General features: G+C 36.0%; 1 protein-coding gene and 1 long non-coding RNA gene across 2 annotated transcripts in view; both read right to left on the bottom strand.

The window, feature by feature from the left end:
* Window positions 1-688: 688 nt before the first annotated feature.
* On the bottom strand, window positions 689-2,921 carry LOC140154230 (uncharacterized). Its single transcript, XR_011859273.1, has 3 exons — window positions 2,824-2,921; window positions 2,295-2,327; window positions 689-722 (listed from the first exon to the last, which is right to left on the bottom strand). It is a non-coding gene; the product is annotated as an uncharacterized lncRNA (long non-coding RNA).
* Window positions 2,922-14,272: 11,351 nt separating this feature from the next.
* The window catches only part of LOC140154430 (uncharacterized), a 31,407-nt gene continuing 25,365 nt past the window's right edge, over window positions 14,273-20,314 (bottom strand). Inside the window, exon 2 of the mRNA XM_072176995.1 lies at window positions 14,273-14,472. Coding sequence (XP_072033096.1) covers window positions 14,273-14,472 — 200 coding nt within the window. The remainder of the gene's footprint in view (window positions 14,473-20,314) is intronic.

Here is a 20,314-nt window from a genome sequence, read left to right as displayed (position 1 = left end):
TATAGGTTACGTAAAATGTATCCACCCACATCCAGCCAACATCCGAATTCAAATGACTGTCCACGACGATACCTGAAACCACCATTTGTTGTTGGAAGCTTACTTGAATCCATGGTTCCATGTCCAATGGACTGGGAACCCAGTAACTGTGGTTTAACAGGCGCCCGAAGTATGGACGGTGATCATTATCTGAGTAACTCGATGACGATATTTGGCTATCCAGGATTTGGTTATTTGCCATTCCTAATGGTAGACTACATCCTCCTTCAAGTAATAATGATAAAACAGGTTTGGTAATATTGATCATTAAGTAACGTCATGGAAATAGTTTCATAATAAGCATGATATTAGACGTAATATTTGATTATACATATTCTTTCGACGTAGAATATTCAACAAGCATTCGTTATTGAATCTGTTTCCAAACTATTTTCAGTTATGTAAAATTTCTAAAGAACGTTTGTTGACGTAAAATTGATAATTTATTTACACCAATCATCCAATATCAAATATATTGATTTTCTGTCAACAAAAATTACTTGGAAGATAAACATTAATTAAAATAGATAACGAATACGTAGTCTACGTAGTATATGTGGTGTTTAAAATGGATCTACTTGAAAGTACTAAACGTAGCAAACCACACAAATATTATTATCTTTCAAATAGCCATAAGACAGTGAACTCACCCTGAATAGAATCCTGGATTACATCGGTTTCACCTGAAATAAAACAAGAAAATTTGCATATTTTGATAACAAAAAGATTAGGTGGCTTCAATTATACTCAAAAAGTTGTGTTAACTGGTCCCAGTCTTCTGATGGATTTTTGCACTTGCATTGAAATAATTATTTCAGAATCAGTGTCGTAATAGTTCGTAGCGTCTCAGAGGTACATGGTAGAGGGTATATGCCTCCGTCATCGCCAAAAGACGAGCAGTGTCTACCACAATCAAATTCGGTACCTTCGTCGGTTGACCAAGACTATACCTCTGATCAAAAATATACAAATCAACCGTGATGTAAAGGGCATTATACTATTTTACAAAATTGCGCCCTCAATTTTGGTCAAAGTCCATTTTTAAACATGAACAAAATGTTTGGCCATATATTAATCGACATCTAGAAGAGTTGTGCATAACGTTGTTAAATGTTTGAAGTTTTGAGATTAACAGCATGGGAGCTACAGTAGACAGTATGTTTGTCCTCTACAAGTAAGTACCGTCATCCATGAATTCAGTTTTGCGAATTTCATTGGGTACAGCATCAAATCTTGAGCGTTCACTCCATAAAAAGTAAACATAATGATATAGGAATACTGATTCCATTTATGCGGATTATCGTGAAGGCCATCGATGTTACTAATTATGCAATTATTGAATACACGAGTGATGCAGTTACGGAGTGATGTGGAAAATCTGTGTAAGAGATTATTATTTACGTTTTATTTTCATCTCCGAAAAAAAGTGAAACGGACGCCGACCATATATCACTGCGTGTCCCGTCATTAGTTTTTCACCTCTAGGTCTATAAAGTGTATACAAAGTTAGGTTTCAATAACAGGAAACTTTTTTTCGCGACGACACCATGTCAATAAGGCATAGAAATGTTTGGGTTTTTTTGCCCCCGAAAGGTATTAGTGAGTCGTGCGCCATTATCATGATTATCCGTGATTCCTTTTTTGTGATGAAGGCACCAGCCGAAATGTCCGTATTCCAGAATGTTATGAACATAACTCTGTACTCCCCCGTGGAGATGATGTATTTTGGGACACTCATACCCCCTGGAAGAGTGCATGATGGGAAGAAGGGAAAAAGGTCTATAGGAGTAGCCGGCATCGGGCCTGTCGGCCCTGCGGCCTTGATATCAACAAAAACATCAAGGTGACTCCCATAGGACGACTAATTTAGTCGTCATATGGGAGTTTAAACTCCAAGTGGCATACCAATATAATGTCTCAGCAGGGCAAGAAAGCAAGAGTAACCTTAAGGGAGACGGGCTGTCTCTAAAAAAATAAAACAAACCTTGATTAACCTTAATGTAACGACCTTGAAATGTAACTTATACAAATACAGAGGGCGCTATCACTGCACTGTACTAAAGCAGCATATCCATCCAGATATGTACGGTACTCTGGCCACATAGTACACCGTGTACGTGCGGGAAAACTGTCTGCAAAAATGTTCTCAATAATGTATCAATATCTTCTAAGGTATCAGTAATAGATTAATACGCTAAAGAAGAAGATATCAGATTGAAATGATAGCACACTGGTCTATGAATGATGAAACTTACCATAAAGAAGTAACTGTATTTCTTCATTTCCACCTTTAAAAAAACAAAGATAAATCACCAGTTATTTTCATGTTTTAGAAAAGCAGCCAACCTAGTATCAGCGGCTATCCGTAAATATAGGCATACCTTGCGTCATTTAATCGACATTTACGTGTGGCCGAGTGGATAAGGCGCCCGACTCATAATACATAGGTTGTGAGTTCGAGCCCCGCTCGTGCCAACGTGTTGTGTCCTTGGGCAAGGCACTTTATCCTCATTGCCTAACTGGGGGATGTGGTTGGGTTGGATTGGATGTTTGTCTAGTTGTTTGTTTCAATGTTGCAATATTGGCGCTGATTTAGCTGCTGCCTGCAAATTGCATTGTGTCTGTTTAGGTGTGTTTAATGTATAATTCTAGCAATTTGACCTGCGGGTCACCATTAGCGTTTGAAATAAAAACCTTCCTTTTTTTTAAATTTTTTTATATTACTAATCATGCTGACTGTGTCATTTTAGGAAATACAATGTTTTTGTGTTTTGTATTTCATACCTGTAACAGGTTTTTTGCACATATATGATAAGATAAAGTCACATCTATTGTCATTCCATTTGCCTCTGTCACTGGTTAGAAGCTCCCCACATTCCTCTCCAGGTGGTATATTATTCGGTTGTCCAGTCCTCCAATTTGTATAGTTGGCCTGGTACAGAAACATATACATATTATTATACAACTAATATAGTTTGGGAACTATTAAAGAATCGTAATCTTTTTGATGAATTTTTAATAATCATGTAATGAAAAAAGTGGTACTAGCCGTAAAAGCTCTTATGAATTTAATACAGATCAAAGAAAGTGATTTTGAACATTCCAGTTCAGAATCGCCTTAATGTGCAAGTTAGTCACATTGTTTATACATACGCACGTGACAACCACCGCGCTGCCCAAAACAGCTTGTAGACAGTAAGTCTTGAAGTGCAAAGGTGGTGAACAACAGGAGATTGTGTAGCAAAATTGTCTATTTTGTTCAACCTTTATTACACTGTAAACGTTTCGGTCGATAAATATTTTGTTTCATCTACAAATACTTTCAAAATGTTGTTTTGATAACATATTACAAATTCGGAATCCCCTATGTGTAATAATTTTGTTATTCAATTTAAACTTAAATTTAATGATATTTATCTGAAGAGTTCCTATCCTTTTCCCTGTATAGTGGTCAATGACATGAGCATTTGCTCACGCTTGCTGGTCTTGGTATGTCGCACCCATGGTCCACGTGCGTATTTATGAATTCGTATATAAAATAGTCGAATGTAGCTGTTAAATGGAGATTTTTACCTGTGACCCATCAAGCCATTTGTAGTTGCCTTCTTCAACAATATCCGTGAAACCAATCCAGTAGTTGAAAATATCCTTATATCCAAGATCTACGATCATTTCATCAAGCGATAAAGTAATTCGTTATATTTGGGCATAAAATATCTTAATACGAGTATCAAAATGCATAGTATTATGTGCTGATAAACGAGATAAGTAAATGAAGTCAAGTTTTCAACTTTGGGTACATTTTGGTGTTTTTGTAATAGTAAAGAGCAATAGGAAAATACAAGTAAGCAGTGTACTTAACAAGAATTGGGTAACACACACAAAGGTATCAGATGCTATTATTAGAGAGATTGCGATGTTTTAAAACAAATGGTAGCAATTTAGTTTTGGCAGATTTTGTTAAATTTAATGAAATGTTTCTTACGTTGATCAATGACAAGTCCCGTCGATATAGAGGAATTAATTAGTTTTTATAAGAAATATCTTACATATGAGAAAACTTGTTTCTGCTTCATCAAACACACTCGTGAGATGTCCCCCTAGTCTTTGACACGATGACTCAGCCTGGTCGAACGTTTTTCTTTCGGATTCAATAAAGTAAAGATATCCTCTCCAATAATGCCAGTTGCTAGGACAACCACCTTAAAAAAGAACAATTGATCTTTTTTTCAAATTACAATTGAGTTTGTTTTTCAAATTACTTATAATTGTCTTGGTAAGCTAACAAAGAGAACATCGACAACCAAAGCAAACATCAGCAGCAGCAACAATATTTCTCCGAGTTACGCAAATTTGGTGAAAGTTATTCAATTTTACATTTTATATTACACGTGATTACACAACAATGTTTATTTGCCGGCAATTACTGTTGTAACAGAAACATTTTCATCGAACTAGAAACATGCTTGTATAACCACGATAATGAAAATGAATGCAACCTTCAATCTAAATTGAACGAAGGTTGATTTTTGTTTTTCTTTCAAGTTTAGAAAAGCAATCATTACACTCTTATTGTGCTGATTGAACAATCCTTAATCAACTGTATGCAACTGTAAGCAACGGGTTCACTGCATGGAACATCATACCGTTTATTGGTCAAATTAAGAGTGTTAATAGACGGTTGGTTATATTGTAACTTTTGACATTACCAAATACAGTATACATGGTGCATCGCGTATCGCATGCCGTGTACCGTGAACGATATGAATTCACACTGTACTGACCTGACAGACTCGAATAACGTTGAGTCGACCTGTAATAATTGTCTGTCATGACGTAACTCAGTATAATCCTGACCGGACATCTGAATAACGTACATGGAAATTGAAGTAGATATTCCGGCAATTTTTATGATCATTGCTCGTCAGCTACTACACGCCAATTGTTTTTGCCCTGATTAAAATGACCTTTTCTTTTAAAGAGCATATATTAAAGTTAATTTTTTATTACTTCCGTGGTCCAAGCTGTGCGCCACACACAGAAGAAATAAACAATCATGCTGATTGGCTGATCAACGCACTTGACTACAAGCCGGTTGACCCATTGGTCGTTGGCGTGGCGTGTAGTAGGCGACATTGTCACTTCTACGCGATCGCAATTCACCAGCGCGTACCCGGACCACGGAAGTAATAAAACATTAACTTTACTCGTGTTTTAAGGTTACACAAAGAGACGTATAAAAAACGTATAAAAGACGTATAAAGTTGTTCTCTAAAACAGAGTTTTCTCAGTAATCAAATATCGCAGCGAGTGAAATGTTGGTGCATTGGATGTAGCTTAACATTTTTGTGTGTGTTATATACAAATTATTAGAATAAATTTGAAAATCCTTCGTTTAAAGCATTTTTACCCACCATGTTCACAAGATCAAAAACACGTTCCATGAGGTTTTTTTCAAATGTGCGCTCCGTATAAATCCACACCGAGCGATTGTTTTCTTCTTTTTCGTATTGTATTACAAATCGATCAAAGAAATAATGTTGCCATGGGGAAGAACCAAATACAGTACCGATTAAATTTTAAAAGCCCGTTTTGGGGGAAAATTTTGGAGAATTTGCTTGAGAAAAAGCTGGTTTGTGAAATTATCGATATCTTGATTACGAGACGTTAATTTAGACATCTGAATACCTACATTATTTCTCAACATTCTGCCAATTGCTATTCCATTTGATTTTCACTCCAAATTGAAGCTAGTTTTGCAAAAAACGAGGTTTTCCTCCATCAGTTCGTTCAAAATTTCAGCGCCGACATGCGTGTTTATTCTAAGAGCCATAATGCGGACGCGATTGTAATCATGTAATTGCATCCAATTATAGTTATATCATCCGCTTTGAGAACAGTCAATTGCGTAAGCTGATCTATGGCCGAGTGGATAGAGCGTTGGACTGGGAATCTAATATGAACTATTTTTGTGGGTTCGAGTCTCCGTGTGGCTGAATTTCCTTTTTTTTCTCTTTTCTCATTTTTACTTCCTTTCTTTCCTCTCTTCTTTCTCCTTTCTTTTTTCATTTCTTTTTTTTTTTCATTTCTTTCTTTCTTTTTCGTTCATTTTCTTTCTCTCTCTTTCTTTCTCTTTTTCACTATTTCTTTATTCTTTCTTGCTCCTTTCTTTTTAGTTTTATTTGATGGATTCGCTGAGTGCAGTGAATCGTGATTGATTGTTTTTCACTTTATATAATTCAGAAATTTGTAGGCCTGCTAAGTGTGTCTTGTTGATTTTCATCCCAAATTCGATTTACAAATAATTGCTTTTTGATATTGTTGTTGTTGCCTACCCTTACATTGTATAAATCAGGGGATAGATAGATAGATAGATAACAATCTTTATTCAGGGTAATTCATTCAGTTTACAAAAACTGGTCTCCCATGAGACCCTGATATAATTGAATACCTGAGTGGAAGAAGGGCCCAACTCCATCAAAACTGTTTTTGAGATATTAAGGAAAAACTTAATATTTGGAAAAGTTTTATAGACAGAATGTTGTCATCTTCAGGGGACCTTTAACACATGATTATACAATATTACATACATTCAAAATTATGATGTTTCCATGGCAACGGTACAGGTCTTAATACAAGCTGGAGTTGGGCCCTTCTTCCACTAATATACTGTAAGTGCCACTTCCGTAACCAGATGTGTTATAAAAAGCTACAGAAATTTGATAATTATCCATTAGTTGCACATGTGATATGTTAGCAAGAAAGTTTATTGTAGTGAAAAGCAGTTTTCATGGATGAACAAAATTCCACTTTAACCCAATATTTGTGGAAGAAGGGCCCAACTCCATGGAGTTGGGCCTTTCTTCCGTGAAAACCATGATTACGTGTACGTGGAAGACTATTTAGAGAGTGGATTTTGGCTCATCTTTCACACACAAGGAAGAACTGTCTGATGGCAATAAAATGCTGGGTCTAACTCATTTTTGTAAAAAAATGGAGTTGGGCCCTTCTTCCACTCAGGTATTCAATTATTAATACATTGTAATTGAATAATATAAGATTTTAACATGTTTTAACAGGGAATAGCAGCATTGATTTCATCAAAGATATCAAGGCTATAAATTCAAAATCAACACATTTTCCAGGGCGTAGCTTGACGAAGTGCCCCCAATCAATTTTAAAATTTATAAAATCCTTGTGACAATTGCCGAAAACGGCTTGTGCCACCCCCCCCCCCCTCGGCATCCGAGCTCCGGGCACGAGCTAAGCCAAGTTTCATAGCCTTTTCATGTCTTCACCGTGGATCGATATTCTATTGTAAGTAGGCCTACGTCCCGGTACGCTTGTTCATTTTCTGCATGGCTGTTTCTGTTATGAACTTACGCCCCTCTGAAATCAAGCGCATGAAAAACTCTCGGCTAACCTTAAGGCTTATCAGAGGCTAATGATATTTTTGCGATATATAAATTGGTTTTCGACTTTAATTCTGATGATTCTGCTTAAAATGGGACAGACGATGGCATTCGGACTAAATATATAATACACATCGGACAATGCGTAAAGTAAATAATAAAATAACAATAAAAACTCCAACGTATTGACAATATTAGACTTCGCAACAAGGTCTCGACTGACCTATAGGAAATATTGTTCACGCCCACTCCAACCCGCACCCAACACACACGCATCCAATGCACATATAGATCCCTATTGATGGTTAATCTATCAGATGTATCAACTTCACTCAATATGAGTTTGTTCGTTATACACCTTTGATTGATGTGTTTATTGCAGTTAGAAGACGTGTTAAGTGAAAGCAGGTAAAGCTCGTTACAAAATAAATCAATTACAAATTATTCAACACTGACGTTTTCAGATTAGTCAAAGTACATGTAAGTAAAAAAAATAGTATCTGTTTGACGTGTGGTGCTCGAGTGTATTATTTTATTAAAAGAAAATGTTAAATTGAAATATCTTTCACATAGAAATATGCTTGAAGATCACTTTGAACATTCTTATAATTGTAATAGTCGATCGAGCATTGCATGCAACTGTATGAAACAGCAGTGTGAATGATCCAGAAAAATGTAGTAAGATAAGAGAATGAGGAGTGAAGTAAGTGACAAATACCTGCAGTCACATTATTAGCTGAGATACGAAAATATATCAGGCTAGTGATGTTTCCCTTAGTGTTATGATAATGATTAATAGTATCTCATTCTTTGATATGTATAGAATTATGTAATAAAACTGAGAGATGGGTGATGAGGTGACGTGCAATAAACAATATAACCTCGCCCGGTGGCGAATTCATCGCTCAACGGTCCCCGTATACTTAAAAAAACGCAGTGATTTATAGTGCGCTACGCACAGGCACAACGCCTAGATGTTGATCCACAAGCCTCAGCACACTTTACAGGTACTTACCACAATAACGTTCATCATTTCCGTATGGACACTTTTCTACCCCATCACAGACATCTGCATAGTTTACACAATAATTTTCCCTACACTCAAAGGTAGTGTTGTTGCAAATTTCTATTAATCAAAATAAAAATGAACAATGGGCTGTTGAGTGAAAAGCTGAATTAGCCTGTAAACTACTTTTTGTAGGGGCCTTGGTTGAGAAGTTGGTTGGAGGTATCTAGAGCCGGATTTTTACAAGTAAGATAATGTCGGGAGTGCAAAATGGTATGTTTCAAAAATTTTAAGTGGCACTTTAATCCACAAGGTCTCGTGCAATATGATACCAATTTTTAGAGCTAAAACCAAAAATAATGTAATTCCATGGCCTGAATCGATTATAAATGGCGTTTTTAGTGTGTCACTACTTACGGGAAATAGGAGATGAAAATGAAGCAGTGCAAGAGAGCAGGAATAGCTTAAGGGATACATGTGAGTAAATAACAACGAGTAAATAGCGTACAATATTTAATTGCAATATTATCTACAAACGGGCAGGTACATTACATAAAATTCAGAAGAATAATCGCAATTACCTGAGGTATTGACACATATGTAACAAATCATTAAGGCCACAAACAGTAGCATAAACATAGCTTTGTACTGGAGAACCAATAAAGTCACCATCATCAATCTATAAACATGAATAGGAATACATACAGGATCTTAATTCGTGAGTTTTAGTACAAATTATAGAAAAAGAAGAAACTTTGCGAGAACATCACTGATACTTTTATAAAGAATAATATCGATGAATGTTTTAATCACATATGAAAAGGTTTGACTACAAAAACGATTCTCTTATAAATGCATCTACGTACAGTTTCCACCTTGATACACCCGAGCACACAGATATTTCCAGCACAGCGAGTCTAGCCTAATACGCAATCTGTGTTATACTACACGGCATCATAAGAGCTTTGTGAGATCTAGTGGAAAATAGGCATCAGTGGGTTTTGATTACGGTGAAGGACACCGGTTCAAATCCGTTATTTGGAGCCAATCAATAAAAGAATTCAGGGCCACTATATAAGTTAAAAAGCTAGAAAAACTCACAGAGAAATTAGAGCTAACGCGTTTATTTACTGATAATTTAATTGCTAATCATTTCAATGTTTTCTTCTCAAACATAGATCAAAATCTAGCCGATGCCATTTGTTCCAACCAACTCCCTATGAATGTCAATCAACCTTGCACCGAAGAGACGATACCGGAGGAGAGTCCTTTTATTTTCTCTAAGATATCCGAGGAGGATGCTCTTAAGCTTCTCAAAGGTATTGACAGTAAGAAAGCCACTGGTCTGGACAATATCAGTCCAAAACTCCTCAAAATTGGGTACGTGCAATTATGTAGGCCACTAACCTACATCATGAATCTTAGTCTCTCCACCGGTGTCGTACCTTCCGCATGGAAAAAAAGCAGAGTTTCTCCAATTTTCAAAGAGGGTGACCACATGGACACTAGCAACTACAGGCCAATATCAGTTATCCCTGCCTGTATGAAGGTGTTTGAAAAGTTGGTCCACGGCCAGCTTTACAGCTACATCACAGATTGCAATCTTTTGTCTCCTAACCAGTCGGGCTTCAGGACCATGCACTCCACTCAAACATGAGAGATGGGTGATGAGGTGACGTGCAATAAACAATATAACCTCGCCCGGTGGCGAATTCATCGCTCAACGGTCCCCGTATACTTAAAAAAAACGCAGTGATTTATAGTGCGCTACGCACAGGCACAACGCCTAGATGTTGATCCACAAGCCTCAGCACACTTTACAGGTACTTACCACAATAACGTTCATCATTTCCGTATGGACACTTTTCTACCCCATCACAGACATCTGCATAGTTTACACAATAATTTTCCCTACACTCAAAGGTAGTGTTGTTGCAAATTTCTATTATCCTAACCAGTCGGGCTTCAGGACCATGCACTCCACTCAAACATGCCTTCTTGGTGTTACTGACTACCTTCTTGACAATTTTAACTCTGGTTTTTCACTGGTGCTATCTTTTTAGACCTAAAGAAGGCGTTTGACACGGTGCACCACAACGTCCTGATAAACAAACTTCATAGCATAGGTGTGCATGGCACTGAACTTGACTGGTTTGGATCCTACCTTAGAGATCGCCAACAAGTCACTAAAATTGGTGACATGGTTTCTAGTCCTGCTCCAGTAAACTTTGGAGTCCCACAGGATCAATACTGGGGCCCTCATCTTTACCTTGTACATCAACAACTTATCAAGTGTTATTACCCATCCTGACTCCAAGGTAGCATTATATGCTGATGACACTGCTATTTTTGTCAGAGCTAAAAATATCAAGGCCATAAATGACATTCTGAACTATGAACTCACCCATGTTTCTGAGTGGTTAAACAACAACTTCCTTACGCTCAATGTTAAAAAAAACCAAAGGGATGATTTTAGGTACTGCCCAAAAACTTGCTCGTAAAGACATGGAGCTTGAGGTCTACATCAATGAGTCTGTCATCGAAAATGTTGAAAAGTTTAAATACTTAGGTGTTTGGCTTGATCCGTCCCTCACTTGGTCTTCTCACATTGAGAAGATCTCAAGCTCTGTTTCCACACGTAATGGTTTGCTAAGAAGGATGAGAAACATCTTGCCCAAGAAAATCCTCATTCTTTTGTACAAAACTCTTATCATCCCGCAACTAGATTATTGCGATACTGTGTGGGGCAACGCTGCTAAGACATCCCTCAGTAGACTTGATAAACTTCAAAATGCAGCTGGTAAAATCATTCTGGGGCTCCCACGCAGATATCCCACCGAAGTACTTCTCAGCGACCTGAAATGGGATAAACTGGATTGCCGCCGCAATTTCCACCTAAATTTAATGTACAAAAGCCTTTGTAACCTTCTCCCATCACCCCTGTGCAATATATTCCACACCGTTGCCTCTAGTCACAAACATCTGACTAGAGCAGGGTCGCAAGGTAACCTGGTCATCCCACCTTGTAAGAGCGAGTCGGCTAAGCAGAAATTCACATCCAGAGGTGTGGTCTCTTTTAATTCATTGCCAACCCAGGTTAAAGTTCCATTACCTCCTACACCAGGCCATTTCAAAGCGATGTGCAATTTAATTATTTAAATATTCAGGTTGTTGCATCAGTGATGGTCGGCTGCAGTGCGGACTTTGTCAGCGGGCTGTCTTAGAAGCCTGCTGACATGGGCGCACTGCGGCCGGCCAGCGCAGGTGTGCTTCCTTGGTGTGTTCATATATAATGTTATTTGTTAAATCCATGGTATGTTATTCTTTGTATGTATTTAATTTGTATTTTGATGTATTTTGTTTGACCCCTGGGCCAGACTGGAAATCAGTGTGGACCACTGAGTTTGTTCCCCAGGCAAAATAAGATCTAATAAAATAATAAAATAAAATTACTGACATCAGCAAATTTTATTGGTTTCTATCAAACTAAACATACATCACCAATCCAATGTTTGGATATCCACGGCGTTTTCAACAGGAGTATGAAACAAAACTAATAATCAATTATAATTAGTTTTACAGCTAGAATTGCCTTGCTCAAATCTGAATAACTCGGGGTAATAATGCCCCTTTATTTTGCTCAATTCGGATTAACGCTCCTTCGGAATAGCGAGTAGGAAAAATTTCACCTCGATGCAAATACCGATATACTCATCTAATCTTTAATGGTGAAACAAAACAAACAAAAGTTACGTACCTATGTTAACCTCCTAGATATCGTGATACTGTTCAACCAATACACCTGAGCATCTGCAAGTCCGCAAACATAGTGATGACGGATGGCTGGAATATTTTTCTTACCGAAGTCGTAGAAACAGTCGTGGGATATTGTGGTACAGCGTGTCGTTTAACCAACCAGTTACTTCACTTATTTCGAGTATGCGCAAATACATACAAAATACACCTGACTTACTACCTTTACATCCGGTTTTTGTCGTTCCTAACACTCGTCGTTCGCGATCGAGATTACTGACTCACTTCAAATCGATTGGTCTTGAAGATTTTTTATTTAACCGCAAAAGTAATAAGCGTAGAGCTGTGTGCGGTTATATAGTACACTCAGCACAACAAATCCTCCGCGAGTTTACATCACAATGCCAGTTTAGCGTTTACACCCCGTGTTAATTACAGAGGTACTTATACCTCGAGTTTACAGCGCTATATCTCTAGCTTACAGCGCTATATCTCGAGCTTACAGCGCTATACCTAGACTACCCTGTAGTCCACTTGCCCATTGTGCATACTCTGGATATTGTATTTAAGCTTAAAACTCTGATTTAATTAATGTGTGCACAATTGATAGATTTTCACATCTGATCTTTTCAGTCACCCTACTCCCTCTCTTTGTTAGCTTCCCAAGTAGACTACTGACTTTGCCTTGTGGTTAAGATTTTTAACACGGGACTCTATGGAGAGTTAGGCCAATTTCTGGCCTAACTAAAATTGGCCATGATGTAATGCATCTTTAAATGGATCTGCCTTTTGATTGGTTGCCCATATCTCGCTATGGTTTAAATCTTCTGGGCCCGCGCCATTACCATTAACTACACCGTACGCAACTGTCTCTGGTATTTGCGGCGCTTTTGTATTGACGCGAAAGTTAATCTCTCATCAAACATCTAGCGCGTACTTGTGGTTAATGGACTGATAAACAAGTATGCTTGACAGTGTGTTTTTAGAGAGCAAAGTCCAGGGGGGTAAAGTTCTGCTTACAATTCAAAGTCCATAGTCGAATTTTCGGAGTTCGCTATCAATAAACTGGTAGATTCCAAAATCAGAATTGTTCAGTATTAAAGTGAGCCATTATAATTATGCAAGATAATGTTGCATTCAATTACTTTTATTGTCACTAATCATCTGATATTTTTAACTCTTTATGACCATTTTACTATTGAATACTTTAATTTTAATAAACATCAGTATAATTTTGAGTTCAACGAAATGGGTTCATCATGACTAATAATAACATATTTTTAATAAAATTCGACTATGGCATAGTCTACGCTATACCTCTAGTTTACAGCGTATACTTTGTGTACGTCGTGCTAAACACCGGTACAACATGTGTTAAGTTTATGTCGCTATACCTTGAGTTAGTAGAACTTATCCAGACAAAAACAACTCGCCGAGAATATTCTACCTAATTTTCAGAACCCCGAGGCTAAAGTGCCACTGCACTGTCTGCCATAGGCTTCGCTATAATAGCATACTTTTGTTCTGATTTAACCTGAACGTTTTACTGTTTAAAAAATACAATACCGATTTCACATGAGTTGTCCTCTTATTGATATTGTTTGCGCGACTTTGCGTTCATGTTATCCAACGCCTGTCGCGTGGTCATATGCCCAAAACGTAGGTGGCGCTTCTCAGAGAGCTGTAATATTTCACCTGTAATAATTCTCGAATCACTAATGAAAGTCGATTTCCAATTTCCCAGGTGCTCGTTACCAGATAATGGTCTTCTACAATTGCGACATAATAATAATATCATGATATAATGTACCTCAAAATCCTCTATTATTCAATCTACCGTGTGTATCGAAATAAAGTATAACAGTTTGAAAAATGCCACTAGTTTAAAAAACATGAGGTATTAAGTCAAAATGGTATACGAGTGATTTACAGCTGAATCAATATCATGTTCTCCCTTAGCTGTGTGACCATTAATAAGGACTCGATGGCTATTTTTACGAGCCGAGTAAAAATGCAGTTGCGCGAATTCAATTGAATTCAAACCAACATGTACATTACGTGTTTAACCACTTTCTTTACAGTAAGTGACAGTCTTCCACATGGCCAACATGATATTCACACCACGTCTTATTACACCACGTCTTGATTGCAGATAGCCCCACAAGTAGAAATCCAGAGGTGTACGATCAAGAGACCTTAGAGGCCACTCCACTTCGTGTTTCAAAGCAATCAAGCGATTGCCAAACAATTCTGCAAGATGTTCTGTTAAGAAAGTAGTGAAACTGTGATCGCGCAACTACATTTTTACACGGCTCACAAAATGAGTCCTTATTAATGGTCATACGCCAGTGATTTTACGGGTTGTGGGAGGAGAAGATGGTGATTCAGCTAACAACTAGATACACCGTGTATTCTCAATTTGAATTCTTTTAAAAAAAGTTTACGGCCTTTGCTCTGTCTTACCACTCTTAAAATGGGGTTAAGCAATTGACATTAATTATATTCATCTTGGTTTTTTTAAAGTTTAAACTCTTACTTGGTGCTTGCGATTAGATTGGAATGATATACAAATATATACTGCCATGAGAGGTTCTGGTTAAAATTATGGGCCCGAGGTGAGATCAATAGTACTATTTTCCTGAGGGGCGCTATTAGGCTTAGGGGTACTATTTACGGATAGGAGTACTGATTGTTGGTCATGTGATCCACTTTTAACCAATCAATGAACAAGAATATATTAATGAAGTATATAATAACAAATAACAACGTGTATGAATGACAGTTCAGTGTCAATGATTTTACACTAAAATGCGTGATCTTTTGGACTAAGTTCCAGGACAAATGTCTGTTCAAAACCCAATGTAGAACAACATTGTCAATTTTACCGGGGATGTCCAGTCACTAATAAACGGGTATCGATCCCGAAATCATAACTATTCAACAAGTTAATATTATATTGCATTCGATGTGACTAATAGAAACCCAAATACGAAATTATGACTATTGTTCTTAAAACATCATGTAATTTCGAGCACAAATGCACGCGTTCATCATGATTAATAATATTTTTTTTAATTTTCATCAATGCTGAAATAATCTTTACATATTGACTCTATTTAATTAAATTAAAATGGGCTTAAATAACAAATACTTGTTGAAAGAATTAGGTCTAAACGACATCAAATAATACAAAGTCTGAAACAGCTCCTCTTGATACATGACTGCTAATGTAGTCAATTGTCAAATGTACTGTTTGTACTCCTTCGTAATATCTTTCTATTATAATTACTAGTATTACATATTATAATTAATTTTTAACAAAATATTTAGAAAGAAAACAATGCAATGACATGTTTTAGGTAAATACACGTAACCATAAATGATGGAAAATGACTTCTTTACCTACATCATTCGTCGTTGACCATGACTTATTTACACTATTTGTGTTTGTTTGTTTTAGTTTCTTTTAATAAATCGAAGGCCACCTGAATTAATTGGCCGCAATTAATACACTAAACAACACATCTATGAACGTGTGTGACCTTAATATAGTAACTGTTACTTCAGATTGTTACAAGAAAACACACATAAAATAATAACAATCACAACAACAATAATATTAATTATAAAATTATGTTATGCTACAGTACAAGCAAGTACCATAACGATGGACGCTCCCGATGTTTTTCTACCATACATGGAACCCTTTAGACTCTGACTGAGAGTTGTGGGCTCGTGAAAAGCTTATGAAAAAGTACAAGATAACCTTGGGATTTGTGGAGAGAGATTCAATTTAATATTTTTTAATCAAGGAAATAAGAATATGCGTTATATTAGATTGAGAGGATGATAATTACAGTAGTTCATGTTAAAGGCGAAGAATGAGGTGTGGTTTTTTCCAAGGTCGCTGACTTTTGTTACAAAATGCATTTTGCGAGTCTTGATTGACGTCTGCAATTTGTATTAATCCAACTTAAACAAAATTACAATTTCCAAATCATTGATGTTATTAAAAAATAGCCTACTTTGATGACACCTATCTATACAGTTGTTGAATCTAATGTAGCAGTTGTAGAAAACGGAATCGTCATGTAATGTAATGACCTCAGCAATAATGTGTTAATTGTTTTACGTCGGAAGAGACTAGACTTAACGGCAATAAAGTTATTAATTCTTATCACGTAGTGTAGAACTGGTTTATCATGTTTGTCGACTTAAATAAACAGAATTAGTAGGCAAGCGAGTTTATGAAAATTGGTTTGTCTCTGATAGAAAAGTAGAAAAACGAATGAGACAAAGAAGATTTTTATTTAAACAAATATATATATATTATATACCCTTACTTCAATCGTTCAGCAAATAATATTTGAAATATCACAAATCTAGACTCATTTATACTAGTGGAAAATACAAAGATGAATAAAGAAGAGAAACGGCAGAAGAAGGAAAGCAAAATACATCAAGTAATGTCAAATAACGATACTGACAAAAACCAGATGAATAAAATCACATAAAAGTATTTAAATGAAGATGAACTTGAAAGCAACAGAATTGGAATAATGAAAGGAACATGGTGCAAGTAATAACAAAATATATTAATAGGGAATGGATAAATAAAAATAAAATCATTGAAAACATGCTAACACGTGAGTTACTACATGAAGATGAACATGAAAACAACAAAAGAAGAGAACGGTTGAAAGAATGAAAGGAATAGCATAATAACAACAATCTCTGTTGAAAGCTTTGCATAGTATATCAGGGGGCCGGAGCCGTAAATTTAGGATATCGTGTACAAGTCGGGGAATCAAGAGCGTTGTACAAAACCCTGTACACATATGCTGCTCAAAAGGGCACATTATTCCCCTCGGGCCATAATTGCTCTCGGCCAATCCATTCAAGAAATAAAAGAGAACCGTATTGTCCTCATTAACAGAACCAACAAGTAATTACTTCTCATTTAGTATTCAGTATCCATTGAAGGAAATCACGTGATAATAAATAACAATTGTCATTATTGACATCAGTTAGAGTTTAAGGATGGAATGAGCGTCCTTGAAGATCATCCAAGGTCCAAAGGATGTCACCACTAATGATATACGTGATGGTACAGTGGCATTGATAATGAATAAAGATAGCCACAAAATATGACAAGTCTTTTGAAAGTGTTTTCAATATAAATCAATTAACATTTGGGTATTCCAGGGTGTCTTCTAGATGGGGTCCCATAATATTCATGCACAGAATTGACACCAGTTGACATAATCAAGTCCACACATAGAGACAAAGTTTATCTATATTTGGCTTAAGGTGATAGACATACATTAATCACTGGACTTACGAGTCCATTCAGTGGAAGCATCTGGATCCCCACCCCTAAGAAGATCATTACTCTAGCACCATACACCTTTGTTTCCAATGGACATTTTATTGTGAAATGTCAATGTACAAGGAATACATAAAAAAAATTCCACATAGCCCCCGAATGAAAAGTATTTAATTATCTTTGTAATCACTCAAAAAGCATTTGGTGTGAATTTTACATCCGAACTAGAGGCTATTAAATTTTTACGAGCCTTTTTATTTTACATGTAAAGCCTATGGGGGTGACGATTAGAAATGGACGGCAATATTGAAAAACCCTCATTTTGGGCCATTTTAGACACTAAAATGCCCATAAAAAAATAATAGCCTCTAGTTCGGATGTAAAATTCACACACAATGCTACCTGAGTGAGTACAAACATAATTAAATACATTTCATTCGGGGGCTATATCAAAAACAAAAAATGTCCTATACCCTAATGGTTATGAAACAAAGGTGCATAGTGGAAGGTCTTCATCGCTAGTTTCTGAGATTCAAGGTAAGTCTTCATGACAGATCATTTGCCAAATGAAAGTACAATCATAGGCATATATCATACAAATTTTGATAGCAAAATTGAGACAAACCATTAAGTGAAGAAGGTTGGTGACAGAGGAGTCGTTAACTAAAGCGACCATATTGTGGTCCAGACATAGCCTTCATTTAGTGTAACCTATCTTAGAATTTTAAGTCCTACCTTCATAATATCAGGTTTGCCGGTGATCAATGCTGTCGAGCCTTTCACTGAAGAGTGTCTCATCGAGCAATCGGAAGACTTCCATTTTGTTGACATAAAAGGTTTCAATAAAAATTGCGTTAAGGTATGCAGTGACCATATTAAACAGCGAGATAATAAGAATTTGGCTTGCGCTCTTTCAAGTCACTTGTTCTACGAACTTATTGACCGCCCATATCATATATAATTAAGGATGAAGAATATAATTCTGGATGAAGCGCCTACGTACCATCCAGCCACATGGTCTCAACATCCAAGAGGGAAATGATTAACTTGGTTTTCATTATCATAATATTCCTACCACCCCCAATTTTTTTCTTCCTATTTTGTTATTTATATTTTCCATCCACTTTATTATTTAAGTTTTTATTTCCCTTTTACTTCCATCATCATGTATTATGTTTTTGTAGTTTTTATTTTTACCACACATTTTCATTTTTCTATTCAGCCCATTGTCTTCATTCATTTCCTTATCCCTCCCATCTCCATTCATGACATCCCACTTCCTGCCCCAATTGATAGTTCCCAGGAACCACTTATGTCTTCTATTGTCTTGCTAATTTCCTTTTTCTTTATGTCCATATCACTATATATATGCATGTTTGTGTGTTGTCTTGTCACTTTGCCTTTGATAAAGATCCTGCTAGGATCGAAAGCTCAGGCCCCTAAACACTATAACATTTTTGATTTTAGTTTTGTTGTTAATATTATAGATGTGTTTGTTCTCCTAGATGGTTTTTAAAATATTTGTTCTCCTAAAAGGTTTTAAAAACCTGAAATTTTACTTAAACACCTTTTAACGATATATAATTAAGAGTATATTGTTTTGGATTTTGACTAACGACTTTTTTTCGCAGACTTAAAAAAAAGTCGTTAGTCAAAATCCAAAACAATTCGATTAAAGCTCCTGTCGTCGTTAAACCATTATTCTTCTGCAATTTTAAATCAATTAAAGCAATGAGAGCAATAAGTAAACATCTCAAAAAGTAGCTAACCCCCTTAAATAATGGCCATTATTCAAAAACGGGTTATTGTATTACCAATCTGTAAAAACTATTGGAAGCTGAATTTATTTCTGTGCATTTTGACACCTCATTTGATACGATAGCTTAGAAAACACTAAAACATCGGTCAATAATAATGTAGTGAGGTCCAGATTTGAAAGTTGCTCTTACGTACAAATTCGAACAATACAAAAACACTCAGATATCATTACACAGATTTCCTTCCATTATACTGAATACAAATCAATAGAATTTACTGCAACTTTTAAATCTTAGGTTACATTGATTTAAATGTACGCGGTGACTTTGATATTTAGTCAATTGCTACAAATCAGGTGTTAAAATACGCAGAAATAAATTGTGCTTCCAACGCATTTTACAGATTTGTAATACAAAAGCCCGCTTTTGAATAATGGCCATTAGGGGCTAGTCACTTTTTTTAGATGTTTACAAACAGATTATTGAAAAAAAGTTCTTATTTCAATAATTAAATCTCCCATGACAAGAATTTATTTTCATGCCTTAATACCTTGGAATCGTGTTTGCTGTAAAACGTTTTATTTGAGACCAATTTCGAACTCGCTGTTCTGCTTTCTATGCAACATGAGTTTTCAAAACACTATAACATTTTTGATTTTAGTTTTGTTGTTAATATTATAGATGTGTTTGTTCTCCTAGATGGTTTTTAAAATATTTGTTCTCCTAAAAGGTTTTAAAATTATAAATCAATTTCTAATAACATGGAAATGTTGTCATAATTTAAAGTAATACTTATAATTATAAATAGGTCGCGAAGAATTGTAAAAAAGCGCTTTAAGTCGTGCCTTATGACGGCGCTGTTTTGAATTCAATTCAGGAATACGTAAATCAATAAGAGAAAATATGTTATTATTGTGATTCGATAGAGATTTAAAGAATAGCTAAAAGTTCTATTACTAAGGAGAGGATTTGGAAAAATAAAAAAATAAAAAGATAAATTCCACAATTGAAGATTATGAAA

Source organism: Amphiura filiformis, chromosome 6, assembly GCF_039555335.1.
Source record: "Amphiura filiformis chromosome 6, Afil_fr2py, whole genome shotgun sequence".
Lineage (NCBI taxonomy): Eukaryota > Metazoa > Echinodermata > Ophiuroidea > Amphilepidida > Amphiuridae > Amphiura > Amphiura filiformis.
Note: the sequence above shows the minus strand (reverse complement) of the source record. Positions and strands in the feature narration are given on the sequence as shown.